The sequence below is a fragment of the Lithobates pipiens genome, unplaced genomic scaffold (genome assembly GCF_037356315.1).
Source record: "Lithobates pipiens isolate NorthernLeopardFrog02 unplaced genomic scaffold, aLitPip1_a1.2 Scaffold_18, whole genome shotgun sequence".
In the NCBI taxonomy this organism is placed as follows: domain Eukaryota; kingdom Metazoa; phylum Chordata; class Amphibia; order Anura; family Ranidae; genus Lithobates; species Lithobates pipiens.
Genome location: NW_027507758.1, coordinates 623412663 through 623438069, shown reverse-complemented (window position 1 = coordinate 623438069; position 25407 = coordinate 623412663). Strand labels below are relative to the sequence as shown.

General features: G+C 45.2%; 2 protein-coding genes across 2 annotated transcripts; both read right to left on the bottom strand.

Moving 5' to 3' along the window:
• Positions 1-7219: 7219 nt before the first annotated feature.
• LOC143986864 (uncharacterized) lies at positions 7220-23380 on the bottom strand. The gene is made up of 10 exons (XM_077485271.1): positions 22369-23380; positions 19347-19434; positions 14256-14291; positions 12441-12554; positions 12182-12316; positions 11972-12095; positions 11758-11855; positions 11441-11668; positions 11204-11345; positions 7220-9206 (listed from the first exon to the last, which is right to left on the bottom strand). The coding sequence occupies exons 1-10, from the start codon at positions 23343-23345 to the stop codon at positions 8362-8364; spliced, it is 2787 nt and encodes a 928-aa protein (XP_077341397.1). The 5' UTR covers positions 23346-23380; the 3' UTR covers positions 7220-8361.
• Positions 23381-23501: 121 nt separating this feature from the next.
• Positions 23502-25141, bottom strand: LOC143989498 (gastrula zinc finger protein XlCGF66.1-like). The gene is made up of 5 exons (XM_077489638.1): positions 25065-25141; positions 24517-24646; positions 24255-24389; positions 24045-24168; positions 23502-23930 (listed from the first exon to the last, which is right to left on the bottom strand). The coding sequence occupies exons 2-5, from the start codon at positions 24598-24600 to the stop codon at positions 23809-23811; spliced, it is 465 nt and encodes a 154-aa protein (XP_077345764.1). The 5' UTR covers positions 24601-24646; positions 25065-25141; the 3' UTR covers positions 23502-23808.
• Between the last annotated feature and the right edge of the window lie 266 nt (positions 25142-25407).

The window sequence follows — 25407 nt, the reverse complement described above, 5'->3', positions numbered from 1 at the left end:
CTAAGAGCCAGCAGGTGTTCACCAGCGCCTCCAGTGGTGAGGATGGACTTGGCTGCAACTGGCTCCAGGTCGCGACCCCCAGGGTCCCCCAGCTCACACCCACAGTAGGCAACAGGAGGATAGGGATGGTGAGGGACAAAGCCAAGGTCGAGGCCACAAGCAGACAAGAATAGTCGGGTACACGCCAAAAGGTCAGGATAACAGGCAAACAGGGATAGTCAAAACACGCCAAAGTCAGTAACAGAAAACAGTAGCAGAGCGCACGGCAGGAAGCTAACACACAAAGGAATACACAATGGTTGATCAGCGCTGATGGCCTGCAGTGCACAGGTTAATATAGGGCTCCCTGATAGGGCCTGGGGTGGAGCCATGCTTAGAGGAGAGGTTATAAAAACCACCAGGTGGAAGTGGTTGGCCTCTTAGTCTGAAGACATGAGGGGAGGTAAGCAAACACAGGAAGATCACTGTATAACCATGACAGTACCCTCCCTCTTACGAGGCCTCCCCCTCCCCCGCCTGGGTCCAGGCTTAAAGGGAAACTTCAGATGGAACCTCCTTAACAGACAGGGAGCAAAGACCTCAGATGCAGTGATCCAAGACCTCTCCTCAGGACCCAACCCTTTCCAAAGTACGAGGTATTGAAGAATGCCTTTACGGAGTCGGGAATCCAAAACTTGACTAACCTCGTATTTTAGATTATCCTCAGAGACCGAAACAGAGGTAGGGAGAGGACTTGAGGACTAAAGGCCTTTTAGGAATGGGTAAGGGCATGAGAAGATCAGGAGTCTGAGCAGGGACCCCCACCCCCTTAAAGATGAGCTGGGCATCCATAACAGGACCACCAGACTGGGCAGAGGTCAGTGGATCCCTGAGGTCATGTTGGTTAGAAAGTGACATGTCACAAGAGTCAAGCTGGGTAGCTGCAACACAAACAGAATGCAGAGAACCCCGAGAAAAAGATTGAAAGCCCCTCCTGGCCGAATGAGGTATTCTATCCAAAGGATGGATTGAGCCTCTTAAAGGGGTTTGAACGGACATAGTAGCAGTAGGGTGAGGCCAGGTCACCGAAGGTGTTAAACAAGAAACAGGAAGCTCATTGGGCATGGGCTGGACTGGCATAACTGGTGCAGAGGTCGACTGAATAGTATTGTCAGGTGTAGCGACCATCACAATCGCATCACAGGGCATAGCAACTGTGGAACTTGCAGACAAGTTAGTCTGGCTGTGCGTCCAAGGGAAATTAGGGACAGGCAAAGGTAAATGGTTATGCGAACTGGAGTGAATGATCGACTCAGGTTCATAGGTGAACCCCTCATCCAGAGTACCACATGACCTAGAGAGTGCATCAGTCCGACTATTGCAGGACGCATCCCAGAGATCTCTATATACAGCGGGAAGAGCAGAAGATACTGAGACGTGGAAACAGGAAATTTCTCATTTGGGGTACCCTTGAGTAGGCAGGAAGAGGAAAGGGAGGAACCCCAAGCCAGGATCTGACCGGCAGACCAGTCAACATGCGGAGAATGGAGCAGTAACCAAGGAAGACCTAATATGATAGGAGATGAAGCCTTAGGTAAGACAAGGAAGGATATCCACTCCTGGTGGAGTGTCCTTACTGACATCTTAACAGGAAGAGTCTGGAAGCGGATAGGGCCCCCTGGGAGAACAGTGCCATCAATCGTCAAGACCACCAATGGCGTTGTAAGGGGCAAAAGGGTAAGTCTCATGGAGGATGCAGTTTCCCAATCCATGAAATTGGCAGCGGCTCCGGAATCCAGATGTGCTGAGACCAAACGAGAGGAAACACCCACATGAAGCAACACGGAAAGGAGAAGACGAGAAGGTGAAGGTGATATTTCAGGGTCTAATACTCCACCTTCCAGATGTATTAGCCCTGAACGTTTTTCCGGACGAAGAGAACAAGTGTCACGGAAATGACCTTTGGCCCCACAATAAAGGCACAGGCCCAGAGTTCTGCGCCTAGCACGTTCTTCGGAAGATAACTTAGTCCAGCCCAACTGCATAGGTTCCTCAGTAGGCAGGGGGTGCTCCTCGGATCGAAGAAAAGGGACTGGGGGCTCAGGCTGTCTAAAGAACGGGGAGTGCTGGCGTCTTTTTTCCAGGGCCCTCTCCTGAAAGCGAATATCGATCTGGTTACACAAGGTGATGACACTGTTCAGATCAGCAGGAAGGGATCTTCCTGTTAATTCATCCTTCACTCTATCAGAGAGGCTATGTAAAAAGGTTGCAACTAGGGCCTCATTATTCCAGCTCGATTCAGCTGAGAGGATACGGAACTGAAGAGCATACTGTCCCACAGACGCAGACTCTAGACGGAGACGTAAAAGAGCGCTAGCCGCTGAGGAGACACAACCCGGTTCCTCGAAGATATTCTGAAAAAGTTTCAAGAAATCAGAAAGGATAGAAGCCACTGGATCATTCAGTTCCCACAGAGGGGCAGCCCAGGCTAACGCCTCGCCGGACAGGAGGGATATGATATATGCGACTTTTGCCCGATCGGACAGGAAGTTTTGGGGCAGAAGTTCAAAATGAATTGTGCACTGGCTAAGGAACCCCCTGCAAGTTGGAGTCCCCAGAGAAACGGACCGGAGCTGGTAGTTGTAATGAATGTGTGGCTGCGACTGATGCAATAGGTGTAGCGGCAGATAGCGGTTGCGGTTGTTGAACTGGGGGTCCTAATGAGGCCTGAACCTGTTCAAAACGGGATGCCAAATCCTGAAGGAATCGCATCACCTGGGTCCCCCAGCTCACACCCACAGTAGGCAACAGGAGGATAGGGATGGTGAGGGACAAAGCCAAGGTCGGGGCCACAAGTAGACAAGAATAGTCGGGTACATGCCAAAAGGTCAGGATCACCGGCAAACAGGGATAGTCAAGACACGCCAAAGTCGGTAATGGAAAACAGTAGGAGAACAGCAGGAAACAGGAAGCTAACACACAAAGGAATACACAATGGTTGATCAGCGCTGATGGCCTGCAGTGCACAGGTTAATATAGGGCTCCCTGATAGGGCCTGGGGTGGAGCCATGCTTAGAGGAGAGGTTATAAAAACCACCAGGTGGAAGTGGCTGACCTCTTAGTCTGAAGACATGAGGGGAGGTAAGCAAACACAGGAAGATCACTGCATAACCATGACAACAAACACCCATGCTCAGAACCAATGCAAAAGATCAGACAACAATACAGAAGTTGACCAAAGGTGGCAGTAAAGAGCAGAAACACCACGTGATTTGGTGAAAGTTGGCTGAAAAAGTCCTGCTGTGTGTATGCAATAGAAGTTTTCAGCCGACGCCCTTTGTACAAAAATCCACGGGAAAGTTTGTACAAAGTCTGCTCAAATTAGAGTGCAGATATACTTCAAAAATAAAATATCAATCAAATGTATAAAATACAAGAACAAATATATACACCGCAAAATCTGTGAAAATATGCAGTGAAAAAATAAAAATAAAATAAAAAAATCAACATAAATAAAGTTCATCTGTAGATAAAGTGTCCATATATACAGTTAGGGCCATATATATTTGGACACAGGCACAATTTTCATACTTTTGGCTCTGTATGCCACCAGAATAAGAATTAAAACAAAACAATCCAAATGAATTTGGAGTGCAGACTTTCAGCTTTAATTCAAGGGATTGAAGAAAAATATATAGTACACATTTTAGGAACTGCAACCATTGTTATATACAGCCCCCCCCCCATTTTCAGGGGCTCAAATGTAATTGGACAAATGAATATAATCATAAATAAAATGTTTATTTTTAATATTTTGTTGAGAATCCTTTACTGGCAATGACTGCCTGAAGTCTGGAACCCATGGACATTGCCAAAGCCTGTGTTTTCTCCTTTCTGATGCTTTGCCAGGCTCTAACTGCAGCTGTCTTCAGTTGTTCTCTGTTTGTCGGATTTTCTGCCTTTAGTTTTGCCTTCAGCAAGTGAAATGCATGCTTAATTGGGTTGAAATCAGGCGATTGACTCCGCCATTGCAGAATATTCCACTTATTTTCCTTCAAAAGATCCTGGTTTGCTTTTGCTGTGTGTTTTGGATCATTGTCCATCTGTACTGTGAAGCGCCGTCCAATCAACTTTGTTGCATTTGGCTGAACCTAAACTGATAATATATCTCTAAACACTACAGAATTCATCCAGCTGCTTCTGTCTACTGTCACATCATCAATAAAAACCAATGACACAATGCCACTGGAAACCATGCATGCCCATGCCATCACACTGCCTCCACCATGTTTTACAGATGACATTGTGTGCTTTGGATCATGAGCTGTTCCAAGCCTTCTCCACACTTTTTTCTTCCCGTTATTCTGTTACAGAATAATCTTTGTTTCATCCATCCAAATAATGCTTTTCCAGAACTGGTCTGATTTTTTAGATGTTTTTTGGCAAAGTCTAATCTGGCTTTTCTATTGTTCAGTCATATAAATGATTTGCACCTTGTGGTGAACCCTCTGTATTTTCTCTTGTGAAGTCTTCTCTTGATTGTAGACTTTGACAATGATACGCCCACCTCCTGGAGAGTGTCCTTCACTTGCCTAGATGTTGTAAATGTTTTTTTTTTTTTTTTTACCATACAGAGGATCCTGGGATCATCCACCACTGTTGTCGTAGGTGCCCAGGCCTTTTTATGTTGCTGAGCTCACCAGTGCATTCTTCTTTCCTCAAAATGTAGCAAAATGTTGATATGGCTACTCCTAATGTCGATGCTATCTCTCTGAGGGATTTGTTTAGTTTCTGAAGCCTTGCAATGGCCTGTTTCACTTGCATGGATATCTCCTTTGAACACATGATGTAGGTTCACAGCAATAGATTCCAAATGCAAATACCAAACTTAGAATCCACTCCAGACCTTTTACCTGCTTAATTGATGAAGAAATAATGAAGGAGTAGCCCACACCTGGCCATGAAACAGCTTTTGATTTAATTGTCCAAATACTTTTGGTCCATTGAAAAAGGGGGGTGGCTATTCTTAAGAGCTGTAATTCCTCAAACCCTTTCTCTGATTCGGATGTACATACCCTCAAAAGAAACTTGAGAGTGTGCACTTTTAACCCATCTTCATCATATAACTATAACTTGAATATGTTTTGGTAAATACCTTAAAAAATCTAAAATTGTGCCTGTGTCCAAATATATATGGACCTAACTGTAAATGAAAAAAATCAACATAAAGTTCATATATATATATATATATATATATATATATATATATATATATATACAGTGGTGTGAAAATGTGTTTGCCCCCTTCCTCATTTCCTGTTCCTTTGCATGTTTGTCACACTTAAGTGTTTCGGAATATCAAACCAATTTAAACAATAGTCAAGGACAACACAAGTAAACACAAAATGCAATTTGTAAATGAAGGTGTTTATTATTAAAGGTGAAAAAAAATCCAAACCATCATGGCCCTGTGTGAAAAAGTGATTGTCCCCCTTGTTAAAACATACTATAACTGTGGTTGTCCACACCTGAGTTCAATTTCTCTAGCCACACCCAGGCCTGATTATTGCCACACCTGTTCACAATCAAGGCATCACTTAAATAGGAGCTGCTTGACACAGTAAGGTCCACTAGAAGATCCTTAAAAGCTACACATCATCCCAAGACCCAAAGAAATTCAGGAACAATTGAGAAAGAAAGTAATTGAGATCTATCAGTCTGGAAAGGGTTATAAAGCCATTTCCAAAGCTTTGGGAATCCAGCGAACCACAGTGAGAGCCATTATCCACAAATGGCGAAGACATGGAACAGTGGTGAACCTTCCCAGGAGTGGCCGGCCGCCCAAAATTACCCCAAGAGCGCAGCGACGACTCAACCAAGAGGTCACAAAAGACCCCACAACAACGTCCAAGGAACTGCAGGCCTCACTTGCCTCAGTTAAGGTCAGCGTTCATGCCTCCACCATCAGGAAAAGACTGGGCAAAAATGGCCTGCATGGCAGAGTTCCAAGGAGAAAACCACTGCTGAGCAAAAAGAACATCAAAGCTCGTCTCAATTTCTCCACAACACATCTTGATGATCCCCAAGACTTTTGGGACAACATTCTGTGGACCGATGAGACAAAAGTGGAACACTTTGGAAGGTGTGTGTCCAAGTATATCTGGCGTAGAAGGAACACTGCATTTCATAAAAAGAACATTATACCAACAGTAAAATATGGTGGTGGTAGTGTGATGGTCTGGGGCTGTTTTGCTGCTTCAGGACCTGGAAGACTTGCCGTGATAAAGGGAACTATGAATTCTGCTGTCTACCAAGAGATCCTGAAGGAGAATGTCCGACCATCTGTTCGTGTACTCAAGCTGAAACGAACTTGGGTTCTGCAGCAGGACAATGATCCTAAACACACCAGCAAGTCCACCACCGAATGGCTGAAGAAAAACAAAATGAAGACTTTGGAGTGGCCTAGCCAAAGTCCTGACCTGAATCCTATTGAGATGTTGTGGTATGACCTTAAAAAGGCCGTTCATGCTCGAAAACCCTCTAATGTAACTGAATTAGGACAATTCTGCAAAGATGAGTGGGCCAAAATTCCTCCAGGACGCTGTAAAAGCCTCATTGCACGTTATCGCAAACGCTTGGTTGCAGTTGTTGCTGCTAAGGGTGGCCCAACCAGTTATTAGGTTTAGGGGGCAATCACTTTTTCACACAGGGCCATGATGGTTTGGATTTTTTTTCACCTTTAATAATAAACACCTTCATTTACAAATTGCATTTTGTGTTTACTTGTGTTGTCCTTGACTATTGTTTAAATTGGTTTGATGTTCCGAAACACTTAAGTGTGACAAACATGCAAAGGAACAGGAAATGAGGAAGGGGGCAAACACTTTTTCACACCACTGTATAAGTGTTCATATATGTGAAAAAAATCAACCAACAAAATCGTGTGCATACAAAAAACACAATGTGACTTGATAGTTTAACTCATTCAATTTGACCACGTAGAACCCGTCACCTCTAAATCACCAATTCTAAGATGGAGGCTTAGCAGATCCCCAGTGACTCCCTTGTTAGGGGAGGTCAGAAAAGGCAAATCGGATCACAGATCCCACTAAGGATGTCCAGGTGCCAGGGATTATCCCAATCGTATAGGTGTCTCCTACTCCTTGGAATTGAATGGTCACTTACAGCAGATTTCCAAAGCGTATCCCCAAAAAACAAAAAAATTCTCCAAATCATGTGATACAATTTCAACAGAGGATTTAATGAAGCTTAGTGCTCAAACAATTAAAAAAAGACTCCACCGAGTCACAGACAAAAAAACAAGTAAACATGTTTAAAAACAGCAGAGTGTTATCAGTGAAAAAACTGCGATCACACATGCGCAAGGAGTGTGGACGTGGCTACCTGACGATCGCTTCATCAAAGGTCTGACATCATCAGGGGTACCTGATGTAATGGATAGGTTACTATGATTCTAAACTCACCTATAGTTTCAATGGTTCTCACCCGGGCTTGGGACTTTTCTTATGTCCTATATAAGTGTAGATGAAAAATCTTCCTGTGCATATGTCCACAAACAAGCTCGGGAGTTTTTGGTTTGGTTGTGTGTTCTTCCAGAAAAATGTTTACACGTACGATGTAATAGGTAACTACATGTTATATCTTTACTTTTGTGTATGTATATCATGCATGTGATTCTGGTACTCTTACCTTTGCATATCATTTTTTATGTACTTTACAGTTCCCTATTATTCTTGCCAATAAAAAAAAAGTTTTGATAAAAAAAAAAAAAGGGAGACTGGGATGGCATTAAAGTTCACGTGCTTGTAAAGGCAGGTGTCCCAATACAGTGTATGTTGAAAATGTATCCGTGCTTCTTTTTCGTGTAAATTTCAAACCCTTCAAACCCAATACTTCCTCCTTAGTCAATTGGGCATCTCAGAATGAATATGCCTTCTCCAATTATTCACTTTTTCGTTTGCTTCTTTGTTTTTGCCCGACATCCTCTCCTCTTATGGGGCATCTTTTTTGTATTCTCAATCTTTTATTTATTATATTTTCACAAGCTGTCATAATTCGGGTTTTTAATTCAGAGTTGGTATAAAGTAAACACATTTTATTAAGACAAGCACGGTTTACTATATCACTTTATTATAACTTTCCATCCATGTCTTTGGTGATCTCTGATCTCCTTATGAACTGTTTCTTACATGATGAAGATCAGCCATGGAATATATCTGAGGTGTATATCAGGGTGTGCTTCTTCCCCACATGAGAGCTGTGATGTCCAGCAACATTCATATAGAAGACATTTCCCGCACTGAAGCCACTAATACACCTCCAGGGTTGTGTGGGATCCCTGATGTACAGGAAGACAGGACTTCAGTGAGGAACAATTCCCTCACTCAGGACAGGTATATGGCCTTTCCCAATGTGACATCTCTGATGTCGGGAAAGATAGGACTTTCGTGAAAAACATTTGCCGCACTCAGAACAAGAATACGGCTTTTCCCCCGTGTGCAATTTCTGATGTCTGTGAAGACTGGACTTTAATGAGAAACATTTCCCGCACACAGGGCAGGAATATGGCTTCTCACCGGTGTGCAATTTTTGATGTCTATGAAGACTGGATATCAATGTGAAAAATTTCCCGCACTCAGGACAGGAATACGGCTTCTCACCGGTGTGCAATTTCTGGTGTCTGTGAAGACCGGACTTCAATGAGAAAAATTTCCCGCAATCAAGACATGGATACGGCTTCTCACCTGTGTGTGATATCTGATGTGTGTGAAGATTGGACTTCAATGAAAAACATTTCCCGCACTCAGAACAAGAAAATGGCTTTTCACCTGTATGAGAGTTTTTATGCCTATTAAGATGGAATTTAGAACGGAAACCCTTCCCGCACTCAGTACAGGAATACTCCTTCTCACCAGTATGAAATTTTTTATGAGCAATAAATCTGCATTTATAACGGAAACACTTCCCGCACTCAGTACAGGAAAACCTCTTATCTGTTGGAAGGACGGCACCGTCCCTCACAGTCTGAGGTTCCTCAGGATAAGAGGAATACGATGGTCCATCTACACTGTGTGGTGCCGGATGGACATTTGAGGTAGTCGGGTTTTCTCCTGGACTATACTGTGTGATGTCCTCATCTTCTACTTTACAGTCTGGAGACAAAGTGAGACAATCCTCTGAGGTTTTCCTCATCTCCCGTCCATCTACTAAAATAGAAATAAAAAGATTATTACTAGACATGAGCTGATTGGTTCCCCTAAACCAGGACTCCGCCCACATCAGGCAGCTTTGTCTCTGAGGATCTTACAATTCCCCCCTCAAGGTAACTAGTAAATGGGTCCTCTGATCTCCTACCAGATCATTTCTTTATTCATGGACCTTAGTCAGAGAGTGAGGAAACAACGAGAACTGTCTTTTATAGGAGTGACAGTGATGAGGGGATTATAGGACGAGTGTCCCCTCCCCCTCTATCACTCATTGCCATCTTCCCAACACAAGAATTCCTGCACTTCCTTATTTAGTCCAAGGCTCAAAATTTCAAGTCCTGAGCTACTAGCCAGTCCTCAAGGGTTACTCCCCACTAGTTGCACCACCCAACCCCGCCCCACCCCACCCATAAACACGCTCTCATAAATTATCTCATTTAATGACACTTAAATGTTTTATGCAGAATTAAATTATAAAAAAAAAAAATATGGAACAACAACAACTTTATCCGTGCCCACCAATGCAGCCTGTGTCCACCATGCAGCCTGTGCCTGCGCTCACCATCCACCATGCAGCCTGTGCTCACCGTCCACCATGCAGCCTGTGTCCACCATGCAGCTTGTGCCCACCACATAGCCTACCTATGCAGGGGAGGAGAGGAACAGGAGAGCAGCCCGGATGTTCAGAGTGCAGCCAGGGAACACAGCGACATTAGCTTTCATATCAAATGCTGTTTTCCCGCCGCTCAACGTAATATACAGCCCCACCCCCTGGCCAGGGAACTTTGATTGACAGATCATCCAGCCCAGGATTGGACGTGTGATCTGTCTATCAAAGTCCCGGGTCCAGAGGGCGGGGCTGCATCTGACAGAGAGCGGCGGGGAACACGACAATGTAAAATGAAAGCTAATATCGCTGTGTTCCCCGTGATGTGCTCTGAACATCCGGGCCACTCTCTCTACCATCCATGATTGCTGGGAGAAGGACTCCCATACCACCCAGGCTACTGTCGGTGCTCACCCCACTCCAGGCAGCCCTTCCTACCCAGCCTTCAAAATGCACTCGCAAAATGCGTGCAGGTGAGTGCAATTTTTGAGGGCCAATTTAGTCCATGATTTAGTCATGAATAACAGTGAGGCTGAGCACCATTAGAGGTCAGAGAGTGAGGATGGGGAGAGAACAACCAAGATGAAGACTGGACTGATCCTGAAGACCACCATCATTGGGTTATTGACCCCTCCCTTGTTATCACTTTCTGTTTAAGGTTCCAAAGTCTGAGAATGTTATCACATTATTATCAACATGTAAAAGTCTGTGCTCCAATCAAATCATCAGATATAAAATGTCCAGCTGGTAGGAAATGAGTCTAACAAAAGAGAATACATATTATGTTTATACATAGCAGTGGGTAGAGGGGAGAGAGCAGAAGTCAGGACTATGTAATGTAAAACACATTGTATAGGGTACAGCAGATAGGACTATATAGTATCAGAATGATGTAATGTACAACATAGAATATATAGCGCAGGGGTCAGGAGAATGTAATGTACAATATAAATTATACAGTGTAATGGTCAGGACTCATAATATTGGTATTCAGTGGAAGTTTAAATGTTTACTTGAGACAAGTTTCAGAGATCCCACACTGCTGCCTCCCATCTCCTGAGACTGCGCTCAGTGATTTGGGTCTGAGACTATATAGACATATCCCTCCACCTGGCACAGCCAGCAGACAACAGAGTACGTAAAACTGGAAGAGTCATACATAAGGCAGAAGAACTCCAGAATCGCCATAAATCCAGTCTAGATACATAAACTGTGTCTGCAACACAGAGAAGGAAGATTATCGGAGAGAAATACAGGAATACAGGACAGGGAACACAGCTCAGGAAAGTGACCAGGGGATTACAGGCTGATATCACCCAGTCCCCACCCTGCTCTGGACCAATCAGTGAGCAGTATGGGTGGAGGAATGTATTTAGTGTTATTGACTCACCTGTGCTGATCTCTGTAGCAGTGTCCGCCTCTATAAATGTCCCCGTTATTCCATCCTCCTCCATAGACTGCTGATCATCCCTCACATACCTCTCTTCTCCTTCTGCTTTAACCTCAAATTCTAAATCGATTGGATCTCCACTCTAAATCAAGAAAATATAATCTGTAAAATATAAGGTTTAATATTGTGACATATTGTCTCCATGAGTCTGTGATTTATAAGCTTCGTCCCACCAACCTTGTAACAATGAGGGATGGTGTGATCTTCCTTTGTGGAATCCCGGGAATACAGAGGACGGGGACATCTCTCTGGTGGGTTTCTGTAGCTGGATGACTCCACCATGGTGTCCTGGTACAGATCTTTGTGTTTTTTGAGGAACTCTGACTCCTCCATCACCCCATCCTCATCATCCTCCTCTTTTATCTCTTCTTTAACATCAACTTTAGAATCTCTCAGGTTTCCACTCTGAACATAGAATAAAAATGACATCAATGGTAAGAATGCAGATAATGTACAGATCCTAATGATACTATCAGTGATTGTTCCTCATCCACCTGATGATGGTGAGGGATGGTGTGATCTTCCTGTGTGGAATCCCGGGAATACAGAGAGTGAGGACATCTTTCTGGTTGGTTCCCAATACTGGATCCATCTGTAGGAAACACACACACTGACTGAATACATTGTTTCTATGTGTTTATCAGATGATGGGGGATCTAGGTGGACCCTCCGTACTGCTCTCTCCTTTACAATAAAGTCTCCTCTTACCCGGTGATGTGAGGGGCGGCTGATTGTCCATCATGACGTCCTTGTAGAGATCCTTGTGTCCTTCTAAATACTCCCACTCCTCCATGGAGAAATAGACAGTGACATCCTGACACCTTATAGGAACCTGACACACACAATGATACAGTCACCATCCAGACACATCCCTTGTCTGTTACTGGATAATGTCCCAGGATTCCCAGCACCGCTCACCTCTCCTGTCAGCAGCTCCATCATCTTCTTGGTGACTTCTAGAATCTTCTCCATGTTGTGTCTCTCAGGCTTTAGGGAGTCACATGGAGGCACTGTGGTGGTCATATGATCACCGGACTTCACAATAGGAAATCTCTGTATTGAGGAACCAACAGGAATGTCATGTTAGAATCCCGGAATCCTCCTCACCTCTCAGTTCAGTTCTGTGTTTTTTTAGAGATAAGAGTGATGTCATGTGACCTCCCAGAATCCTCCTCACCTCTCTGGTCAGCAGGTAGATGATCTCCAGGGTGAGGTTTAGTATCTTCTCAGTCATGTGACTCCGGTCCTCCTCCATCCTCATTGGTGCCGTCACTTGATCTATACAGGGCTCCTTGTAGACGGATAACTTTGATAAGTAAGAATTATTTGAATGGTATAAGTCACACAATAATAGGATGTGGATGTGAGGGGGGTAATAGGAGGGTTGCTGTACATTTAAGGACTACTGTCCCCATTGGAACACTTAGTCTGGACTGTTTAGTATTTGCTACATTTTCATGAACCCAGAACCCTCTTTGCCTGCCGGATCAGTCTCCCCAAAATTCATACCAGACCCTTATCCGAGCGCTCAGCCTGGCAGGTCAGGAAAGTGGGGGATGAGTGAGCGCCCCCCACCTAAACTCTACCAGCCCACATGCCCTCAACATGGGGGGGGGCTTTGAGGTGGGGACAAGGGTCTCTTCCCCACAACCCTGGGCTTTGTTTGTCGGGGTCTGTGGGCGGAGGGGCCTATCAGAATCTGGAAGCCCCCAGATCCCAGCCCCCCTATGTAAATGAGTATGGGGTACATAGTATCCCTACCTATTCAACAAAAAGGTGTCAAAAAGTAAAAAAAAAATTTAAAAAAAGAGGCAGTTTTTGACAGTTTCTTTATTAAAAAAAAAAAAAAACAATGTTCCCCCGATGTATATCCTTCCTCAATCACGATGCCAGCCACACTGCCGATCCGAAAAAAAAAAAAAAAATAGCTTCTCTCGCCCTGAAGGCAAACTGCCGAATAGCTTGCTTGCCATTTGACAGTTCTTATATAGATAAGAGCCACCTGGCAACGACAGCAGGTGGTACCGCCCACTTGTGACATCTCTGACCCAGCATGCGCCCGTTGGTGATGTCACAAGGGGGGCAGGACCACCAGGTGACGTCGCAGGGGTCCTCGCCCTTATCTCTATACAGTAAGAACCATCAAACAAAGGGTTTTCGGGGTTGGCGGTCCTGGTGCAGTGGGCGTCGTAACTGACGATAGATTTACATTAGGGGGACATTATAAAAAACAAAAAAACAAAACAAAGGAATTGTCAAAAAATTTCTGTTTTTATTACTTTTTGACACTTTTTACTACTTTTTCTACTATGTACCCCATACTCATTCTCATATGGGGAGAGGGGGGGAAGCTGGGATCTGTGGGCCCCCTTGTTAAAGGGCACTTTCAGATTCTGATAAGACCCCTGCCCGCAGACCCCCAAAACCACAGTCAAGGGCAGAGCCACTCTGCCCCGAAGCACCCCCCCCCCATGTTGAGGGCACGTGTCCTGGTATGGCTCGCTCATCCCCCCTTCCCTGGCCTGGCAGGCTGCATGATTCGATAAGGGCCTGGTATGGATTTTGGGGGGACCCCTGGTCGGTGTTTTTTTTTTTTTTTTACCAACAAACTTTTATTTTTTTTATTTATTCAGCTGTCAGCGGGGAAGCCCCATTGACAGTTTCCCGACCCTGCTCCTTAACGACCAGCTTTTACTTTTACTGCGCTCTGATTGGGCAAAGCTTTGGTCATTGTCTTGTCTATTTATTGTCAGTGCTGTTTTTTTGAGAGGCCCACATTACTAGAATTTATCTCCAAAATTTAGAGAATTTTTTTCCGGCCCCGTAAGTGGGCAAATGTTCTGCCCCTGAAGGGGTTAATCTATGTTTCCACACTATATATGTGTGTATCCTCATCTGCTGGAGATAAAAGACATCACAGTGACTATGGAGGAAGAGGACGGACATGACGGGGGGGGTTACTGGGTGTAAATAGAAAATAAGATCTTATTACCTCCTCTGCTGCCCCTTCCAACAATGTCTTCTCTCTACTTCCCCCGACTCACCTCTCACCTGGAACTTCCTATTTATACCTAACATCACTTCCTGCCTGTATTCCATAGAGATGTTCTATCTCAGTATAAGTGAGATCACCACCTTGTGGAGCTCAGAGGGGCTGCAGCCCAGACAAACATCTCATAGTGTGAACACAGCCTTGTGCTGTGGGTGTATGTACTGTATATCCTTATACAAGCACATCTCATAAAATTAGAATATTATCAAAAAGTTAATTTATTACTAGTGATGGAGGAACGTCTGACTGGACATTTCGCGAACGCGGCCAAAAGTTCCTTGCGGTTCGCGGCGGACCCCATTGACTTTAATGGCAGGCGAACCTTAAAAACCTCCAGGTCATATTTTCAGCCACAAAATACTTACTAGCTGTGCACACATAGTCCTACAACATGGACACTGACATAACAAAAGTATTAAGTGAATCTGGGATCGACAACGACAAGAATTCTTTTTTTATCTGTGAAATTTTGACAATTCAGGAGCGCATGAAGGCCATGGAGGAGAGGCAAGGTCAGGGCAGGCTATGAAGGGGGTGCAGGAGATGATCAGTATCGCAGTCCTATGTCAGTGTCCCAGTGTGCCAACCTGTGCTTGAGCCCCTACCTCTGACCAGCCCTTACCCCCACCTATGCAGGGCTCCACTGCGGTGGTCCGGAGGTGCTAGTCCAGTGCTGATCCTCAGCCATGGTGCTGGCACTGCCTGTTGATTGGCTTCTCCGCTGCTATCGCCCTCACTGTCTGAAACCAGCACCGCGATAGAGACTGAGCACTGACACCTGCACCGTGATAGAGAGCCCTGACAGCAGCACCAATAGAGAGCACTGACACCAGCACCGTGATAGAGAGCACTGACACCAGCACCGAGATAGAGAGCACTGACACCACACCAGTGCCGAGATAGAGAGCACTGACACCAGCGCTGAGATAGAGAGAGAGCACTGACAACAGCACCGTGATAGAGACCACTGACACCAGCACCGAGAAAGAGATAGAGAGCACTGACACCAGCACCATGATAGAGGCACTGACACTACACCAGCACTGAGATAGAAAGCACTGACACCAGCACTGATACCAGCAACTCGCTGCGGGACCCAAAAATATGACACCGCTCAACCTCTTCAAACAGGAGGGTACGGGCATATAGTACGGTGTGCTTTTTTTGTACAAGGAAGTGAGTCAAAGGTAGAAAAAAGGTCTGTGTGCTAGATTACATAAATGGTTTATAGAGTTATGCATATACATGGTCTACTGGTCATATGTGTTGAATTCCTCCGAGATCCATGGCTCATTCATTTTTATAAATGTGAGGTAGTCAACACTGTTGTGAGCTAGGCGAGTGCTCTTATCGGTCATGATCCCCCTTGCTGCGCTGAACGTCCTTTCGGAAAGGACACTGAACGAGTGACAAGCCAACAGTTCCATTGCAAATCGCTCAAGCTCTGACCAGGGGTCAAGCCTGCCCACCCAGTAGTCCAGGGGTTCATCACTTCTCAGAGCGTCCACATCGGCCGTTAACCTGATGTAATCAGACACCTGTTGGTCTAGGCATTCCCTGATGCTGAATCCAGATGAGACCTGTCGATGGGTCGGCTGAAAGAATGATCTCATATCAGAAGTCACCAACACATCTTCAAACCGCCCTCTTCTTGCAGGCGCTGTTGGATTGGTACCCACAACTCTTTCTCTGGTAGTGGGAATTCCTCTGCCAGCGCACGCAAAAGCAGAATGCAGTATTTCTCGAAGCAAGGCCTGGAAGTGCTCCATTCTGACAGCCCTCTGTGATGGTAGTAACATTTCCACCATTTTGTGTTTGTACCGGGGGTCTAAGTATGTTGCCACCCAGTACTGGTCCTTGACCTTTATTCTTTTTATACGGGGGTCCCTGTTAAAACATTGGAGCATGAAGGCCCCCATTTGCACTAAACTGGAAGAGGTCTGGTGGCCTGGCTCCTGCTCATCATCCAGGATAATGTCGTCCTCCTCGTTCGCCTCTCCCCATCCACGGACAACAACAGGGATCCCAGAAAGGTTTAAAGCATGCTCTCTTTCTCCTCCTCATCCGCCCCGGCACCATCCTCCTCTGACTCCTCTTCAGACTCCTGTTGTTGACTTGTCTCAGATAGAGTAGCCCCCCCTGGGAATTCATCCAGCATTGCGACTTCCTCATCTTCCTGCTCCTCCACGGCTTGATCAATGACACGACGCAATGCACGCTCCATAAAGAAGGCATAAGGTATGATTTCACTGATGGCGCCATGGCTGCGACTGACCAGTTTGGTGATCTCATCAAATGGCCGCAGAAGTCTGCATGTGTCATGCATGAGCAACCACTGGCACGGTGAAAAAAAACCAAGCTCCCAGAACCTGTTCTGCCGCACAGTTCGTACAGGTAGTCATTAACTGCACGTTTCTGCTTGAGCAGCCTATCAAGCATATAGAAGGTTGAGTTCCATCGCGTCGGGCAATCGCAAATAAGATGTCTGACCGGCAGATTGTGTCGCAGCTGAATGTCAGCAAGACGAGCCATGGCCGTGTAAGATCTTCTGAAATGGGCCGAGATTTTTTTTGCCTGCCGCAAGATGTCCTGGACCCCAGGGTATTTGACAATGAATCGCTGCATGACCAAGTTTAACACACGTGCCATGCATGGCACGTGTGTAATTTTGCCCCGTTTCAATGCGCTAAGCAGATTGGCACCGTTGTCACACACCACTTTACCAACTGTCAAATTGAGCGGTGTTTGCCACTGATCTGCCTGTGAACGCAAAGCTGAAAGGAGTGCAGGGCCAGTGTGGCTCTTTGCTTCCAGGCACAACAAATGCAGCACAGCATGGCAACGTCTCACCTGGCATGTCGAATAGGTTCTGGGGATCTTGGGCGGCGCAGCGGAAGAGATGCTGGCAGCGGAAAAGGAGGAGTCAGCCGAGGAGGAGAAAAAGGAAGGAGTAGGAGGAAGAGAAGAAGAGGCAGGCCTGCATGCAATCCGTGGCGGTAAAACCAAATCTACACAGGTGCCACGGGTTACATGCTTGACGGCCATCAGAAGGTTCACCCAGTGGGCAGTAAAAGTGATATACCTTCCCTGCCCGGGTTTGCTAGACCACGTGTCTGTGGTCAGATGTATCTTGGCACTGACACTGTGAGCCAGAGATACATTCACTTGCCGCTGAACATGGCCATATAACTCTGGGATGCCCTTCTGTGAAAAATACTTCCTTCTCGGGACCTTCCATTTTGGTGTTCCAATGGCCACAAATTTTCGAAAGGCTTCCGAGTCCACCAGTTTATATAGAAGTAGTCGGCGGCTATCAGTTCTGACAAGTCAGCGGTCAACCGTTGGGCAAAAGGGTTATCCAGCAACATTATTTTTTTACACTCGAACATTTGGCCCACAGAAGCCTGCCTTTTTCCAGAAAAACATGAGGACGGCATGATGTAAGGTGGAGTGGAGGACAATTGTGAGGAGAGAGAAGGAGAAGTAGAAGACGAGGCTGGACAGTGAGAGCCTGATGTGTGGCTTTGTGGGTTCCGTTGCTCCCACTCGGTGATGGCAGCTCATGTGCTTTCTTAAGGCGGTCATGCCTAGGTGAGTGTTGGGCTTACCGCGACTTATGCGTTGACTGCAAAGGCTGCAGTTGGCAAAACTATTGTCAGCAGCGGACACGTTAAAAACAGCCCACACTGCGGAGCCATGTGCCGGTGTCCTGGGAGCACCAGATGTGACCATACATGGTTGATGCCTCATTCCTGATACATTAGCAGTCTGGTTTGTTCCTCCTGTGCAATCTAAGCTCTGCCTGCTTCTCCTCCTTATCTGCTGGCCCATATCTCCCTCTGAACTCCCCTCCTCTTCCTCTCTTGTGGGCACCCACGTGACATCACTAGACACGTCATCATCGATGTCACCTTCCCCACTGCTATAATTAGAGATCTCGGAGTAAGCAGCAACACTGGGGACCAACCTCCTCCTTGGGCTGATCTGGGTACTGTCGTCAGACTGCTGAGTGGAGGTTATTGCTACCTCCTCTTCCTGATCCAATGCCAAGAGTGGCTGTGCATCGGCAATGTCTTGTGATGGATCAGAAAATAATTCCTGTGACTCAAGCGGAGGGTATATGGTGGCGGTGGTGATAGTGTCTTTGGGGGTGCACACAGCAGAGAGTGAAGTAGAGGGTGCAGATCGAGAGGATGAGGAGGGTGCAGAAGAGTAAGGCTGAGTGAGCCACTCAACCAAGTCTGGTGCACCCTTTGACGTAATCAAACACACCTTCTGCAATTTGCCACTTGGGCTCAAGCCTTTTGCTCCTGCCCTACCCCTACCACCCCTGCGGAAGGGTCTGCCTCTTCCTCTGTCTGTCATTTTTTAAATGACCCTGTGACAAAAGTCTCTAGAGAAGTGCAGTATATGTGGAAGAAGGTATATAACACCCCCCGCTTCACTCTGTCGTTTTGGGGGGCCACTGGTCTATCACACCAGTTATAATACTTTTTTTCTAACTACGTTTGTCACTCTTTGTAGTATCACTGTAGAACCGCTCAGCAGTCACAATGCTGCACAGTGGAAATGCACTATACTATACTAGGACCTTTGTGGACCTAATAGTAGCTAGCTAGTATCTAGTGAATTGCAGACTGTCCCTGCTCCAAAAACCAAACTGCCCCTCCCTACACTGAGAAACGACAGCTGCAGAATCGGTCAGCATTCAGCTCAGCAGTAAAGTATAATATGCTTTCTATATTTGAAAGAAATTATATTATACGTGTACAACCCTATATACTGTACCAGTCCTTAAAAGGACCTTTGTGGACCTAGTAGCTAGTGGATTGCAGACTGTCCCTGCTCCAAACACCAAACTGTCCCTCAGTCCATACACTGATAAAAGATAGCAGCAGCTTGAAGGGGCACCACAGCTTGTACAAGTGACTGGGGGAGGACTCTTCAGAGGAGGGCTGGCAAGTGGCATCCTGAGAAGTGCCTGGTTACTGCATTGGGAAGGACATTGACGAGTCCACACTTTTCCCGTACCTCAAAGAAAGCGGGAAATGTTCCATGTACAGTTGGGAAAAGGTTCCTGTTCATCTTCAGTTGATTGTTCCAGTTCTGAGTCAACGTGCTGAGTGCCATGACCTCTGGTTAGAGGTCTGTTCAGCCTTGAAGTACCCAGTGGCTACTCTCTGGGTGGAAGTAGAGACTTGGTTAAACCTGCAGTTCAAGGTACCTGAGTTCTTCACCCATACCCTCTGTTCCCAAAGAGACTGTGTTTTGTGAAAGTTCTACTGCAAAATTAAACCTTTTGAAAGGACTTTATCTGTGACAGTGTACAATTCGTTGTGTATCTCTTTACGTCTAGAGGAAAAGAGATTTAATCTTCAAATACGGAAAGGTTTCTTCACAGTAAGAGCTGTGAAAATGTGGAATAGACTCCCGCTAGAGGTGGTTCTGGCCAACTCAGTAGATTGCTTTAAGAAAGGCCTGGATACTTTCCTGAATGTACATAATATAACTGGGTACTAACATTTATAGGTAAAGTTGATCCAGGGAAAATCCGATTGCCTTTTGGGGGATTAGGAAGGAATTTTTTTCCGCTGCTGTAGCAATTTGGAGCATGCTCTGCTGGGTTTTTTTTTTGCCTTCCTCTGGATCAATTGTGGGCATAAAATTGGGTATATTGGATTGTACGATTATTTTTTATTTTATTTATTTGTTTTTAAGGTTGAACTGGATGGACTTGTGTCTTTTTTCAACCAGACTAACTATGTAACTATGTAAAAGTATTGGGACGCCTGCCTTTATACCAGGGATATGCAATTAGCAGACCTCCAGCTGTTGCAGAACTACACTTCCCATGAGGCATTGCAAGACTGTGAGAGCCACAAGCATGACACCCAGAGGCAGAGGCATGATGGGATTTGTAGTTTTGCAACAGCTGGAGGTCCGCTAATTGCATATCCCTGCTTTACACGCACATGAACTTTAAAAGGCATCGCAGTCTTAGTCCATGGGGTTCAATTTTGAGTTGGCCCACCCTTTGCAGCTAAATAAAAGAAAGGTCTGGTGTCACCAGTAACACACACCCATCCCTAATAGTACAATAAAAACATAAGTATCGCCCTTTGGGACTTTATATAAGGAGTGCACAATTGACCGATGAAATTGACAAATACAAAAAAAACATTTAGTGCAGAAAAGATAACATCTGAAAGAGTAGCATAAACAAAGGCAAAGCAGATACAAGTTTGCAATGGGTAAAGATTGTATTGCATTTGAAATACATGAGTATACATGACATCTACAACAGCTGACACATTTTGCGAGATGTGACGCGCTCTTCAGGGGTGGATGCATGTAGGATAAATCAATCGGCAAGGCCTATGTTCCTGTGGCTATGTTCACAGAGGATGGCAGCAATATATGCTTGGGAAGGGAGCTGAGGGAGCGCAGTCAACCAAAAAACCCCAACCAAGGAACAATGAGAAGGCGAACGTGGCATGGGTAGAAATGAGTGACCTAGATAATCCATTAAGGTGTCGACTGTTACAATGGTAGGACAGATAAAAAGGCCAAGGAAGAATGTGTGCAAAACTGCAGATATGTGAAAAGAGATGTCAGAAAAGGCAATCCCTGTGTAGGATCAGTAGCTTGCAGTAGCAGAGTGAAGTGAAAGAGTGAAATGAAAAAACCCTTTGCAGCTTTTACTCTTCTGGGAAGTCCGTCCACAAGGTTTAGGAGTGTGTCTATGGGAATGTTTGACCATTCTTCCAGAAGCGCATTTGTGAGGTCAGGCACTGATGTTGGACGGGAAGGTCTGGCTCTTAATCTCCACTCTAATTGATCCCAAAGGTGTTCTGTTGAGTTGAGGTCGGGACTCTGTGCAGGCCGGTCAAGTTCCTCCACCCCAAACTCGCTCAGCCATGTCTTTTCGTCCAACGTAGTGGCACAGTGGTGTAGTGGTTAGCACTCTCACCTAGCAGTAAGACGGGTTGCTGGTTCAAATCCCAACCACGAAACTACCTGCCTGGAGTTTGCATGTTCTCCCTGTGCCTGTGTGGGTTTCCTCCCACAATCCATGCAGGTAGGTTAATTGTCTTCTGTCCAAAATTGGCCCTAGTATATGAATGGGGACATTGGATTATGGGCTCCTTGAGGGTAGGGACCGATGTGAGTGTGCAATGTACAAGGATAGGGACAATTGTAGACACCTCACTCAGGATGGACTGGTGTCTTTATTCAACCTTACTAACTATGAAACATCAGTGCCTGACCTCACAAATGCTCTTCTGGAAGTATGGTCAAACATTCCCATAGACACACTCCTAAACCTTGTGGACAGCCTGCCCAGAAGAGTTGAAGCTGTTATAGCTGCAAAGGGTGGGACAACTCAATATTCAACCCTACAGACTAAGACTGGGATGCCATTAAAGTTCATGTGCGTGCAAAGGCAGGTGTCCCAATACATTTGACAATAATGTGTATGTGGGAAAATATATCCATGTTTCTTTTTGGTGTAAATTTCTAACCCTTCAAACCCAATACTTTAATTTCCTCATCAATTGTGCATCTATGAGAATGAATATGCCTTCTCCAATTATTCTCTTTTTCTTTTGCTTCTTTATTCCTGCCCTACATCCTCTCCACTTCTGGAGCTTCTTCTTTGTATTCTCAATCTTTTATTTCTTTATTTATTATATTTTCACACAGTGTCTTAAATTGTGAACATTGTTTTTTTTTTCCAGAGTTGGTATAAAGGGAACACATTTATATTAAGACAAGCGCGTGTTTACTATATCACTTTATTATAACACTTCATCCATGTCTTTGGTGATCTCTGATCTCCTTATGAACGGTTTCTTACATGATGAAGATCAGCCATGGAGTATATCTGAGGTGTATATCAGGGTGTGCTTCTTCCCCACATGAGAGCAGTGATGTCCAGCAACATTCATATAGAAGACATTTCCCGCACTCAAGGCACTAATACACCTCGAGGGTTGTGTGGGATCCCTGATGTACAGGAAGACAGGACTTCAGTGAGGAACAATTCCCTCACTAAGAACGGGAACGTGGGTTCTCCCCGGTGTGAGATCTCTGATGTCTGGAAAGATTGGACTTCTGTGAAAAACATTTCCCGCACTCAGGACAGGAAATTGGCTTCTCCCCTGTGTGAGATCTCTGATGTCTGGAAAGATTGGAATTATGTGAAAAACATTTCCCGCACTCAGGACAGGAATACGGCTTTTCTCCAGTGTGAGACCTCTGATGTTCAACAAGTACTGATTTTCGTATAAAACATTTTCCACACTCAGGACAGAAATGTTTCTTATCATCTGTGTGCAATCTCTCATGTCTGTGAAGATTGGACTTCTGTGAAAAACATTTCCCGCACTCACGACAGAAATACAGCTTTTCCCCCGTGTGACATCTCTGATGTTTAACAAGATCTGATTTTTGTGCAAAACATTTCCCACACTCAGAACATGGAAGTGGCTTCTCCCCCGTGTGAGATCTCTGATGCGTGTAAAGATTGGATTTCTGTGAAAAACATTTCCCACACTCAGGACAGGAATATGGTTTTTCCCCTGTGTGCAAATTCTGATGTCTGTGAAGGCTGGACTTCAATGAAAAACATTTCTCGCACTCAGGACATGAATATGGCTTCTCACCTGTATGCAATTTCTGATGTCTGCGAAGACTAGATTTCAATGAAAAACATTTCCCGCACTCAGAACAAGAAAGTGGCTTCTCACCTGTATGAGATTTTTTATGCTTGTTAAATTTGGATTTAGAACAGAAACCCTTCCCGCACTCAGTACAGGAAAAGCTCTTCTCTGTTGGAAGGACGGCCCCGTCCCTCACAGTCTGAGGTTCCTCAGGATAAGAGGAATACGATGGTCCATCTACACTGTGTGGTGCCGGATGGACATTTGAGGTAGTTGGGTTTTCTCCTGGACTATACTGTGTGATGTCCTCATCTTCTACTTCACAGTCTGGAGACAAAGTGAGACAATCCTCTGAGGTTTTCCTCATCTCCCGTCCATCTACTAAAATACAAATAAAAAGATTATTACTACACATGAGCTGATTGGTTCCCCGAAACCAAGACTCCGCCCACATCAGGCAGCTTTGTCTCTGAGGATCTTACAATTCCCCCCTCACGGTAACTAGTAAATGGGTCCTCTGATCTCCTACCAGATCATTTCTTTATTCATGGACCTTAGTCAGAGAGTGAGGAAACAAACGAGAACTGTCTTTTATAGGAGTGACAGTGATGAGGGGATTATAGGATGAGTGTCCCTACTGTATGTTAAAGGTTCCAAATGTATCAACATATTATCACATTATTAACAACAAGTATACAGAGATATCCCTCCACCCGGCACAGCCAGCAAACAACAGAGTAAGTAACCCTGGGAGAATTGTTCTGTTAGAGGTCTTGCTATACCCAGGCATGAGGTAGAAGATTCAAAAGTACATGTATCAGATGCCTAGATTAAGCAATATCTATGGTGAAAATCAACATTTTGCTGCCAGTTGAACCCCAGAATATGCATAAATCCCGGGAATACAGAGGACGGGGACATCTCTCTGGTGGGTTCCCATTATTGGATCCATCTGTAGGAAACACACACACTGACTGAATACATTGTTTCTGTGTTTATCAGATGATGGGGGATCTAGGTGGAGCCTCCGTACTGCTCTCTCCTTTACAATAAAGTCTCCTCTTACCCGGTGATGTGAGGGGCGGCTGATTGTCCATCATGACGTCCTTGTAGAGATCCTTGTGTCCTTCTAAATACTCCCACTCCTCCATGGAGAAATAGACAGTGACATCCTGACACCTTATAGGAACCTGACACACACAATGATACAGTCACCATCCAGACACATCCCTTGTCTGTTACTGGATAATGTCCCAGAATTCCCGGCACCGCTCACCTCTCCTGTCAGCAGCTCCATCATCTTCTTGGTGACTTCTAGAATCTTCTCCATGTTGTGTCTCTCAGGTTTTAGGGAGTCACATGGAGGCACTGTGATGGTCATATGATCTCCTGACTTCACAGGAGGAAATCTCTGTATTGAGAAACCAATAGGAATATCATGTTACAATCCCAGAATCCTCCTCACCTCTCCGGTCAGGTCTGTGTTTTATTAATAGAGATAAGAGTGATGTCATGTGACCTCCCAGAATCCTCCTCACCTCTCCGGTCAGCAGGTAGATGATCTCCAGGGTGAGGTTTAGTATCTTCTCAGTCATGTGACTCCGGTCCTCCTCCATCCTCATTGGTGCCGTCACTTGATCTATACAGGTCTCCTTGTAGACGGATAACCTTGATAAATTAAATTAAGAATTACTTGGATGGTGTTGGTCACACAAAAATAGGATGTGAGGGTGGTAAAAGGAGGGTTGCACTCCAACATTGTGTTGGCTGCATATTGTAAGGATTGCCCTTTGTCTGCCTGTGTAGTGTAATAATTGCCCTTTGTAGGTCATGTATGGTCAGGATGGTCATTGTCAGTGCTGTTTGTTTAGAAGACCATATTACTAGAATGTATCTCCAAAATGAGGAGAATGTTGTGGTCCTGTAAGTGGGGGAAATGTTCTGCCCTGAAGGGCTTAATCTAGGTCTCCACACTACATATGTGTGTATCATCATCTGTTGGAGATAAAAGACATCACAGTGACTATGGAGAAAGAGGACGGACATGACAGGGGGGTTACTGGGTGTAAAAAGAAATTATTATTACCTCCACTGCGGCCTCTTCCAGCAATGTCTCCACTCTATTTCCTCCCAACTCACCTCTCACCAGAACTTCCAATTTATACCTGACATCACTTCCTGTCTTCTTCCATAGAGACTTCCTGTCTGGGTAGAAGTGAGATCACCACCTTGTGGAGTTCAGAGGAACTACAACCCGGTAGTGTGCTGTGTGTGTGTATATGTACTGTATATCCTTATAGATGGGGTCATCTCTACCCCCACCAAGGGGGATAGAAATATATTACTGCCTAGTCCAGCCTTTCTCAGCCAGGGTTCCACCAAAGATTTCTAGGAGTTCCTTGACCAATGAACATTGCAATATAAAAGAT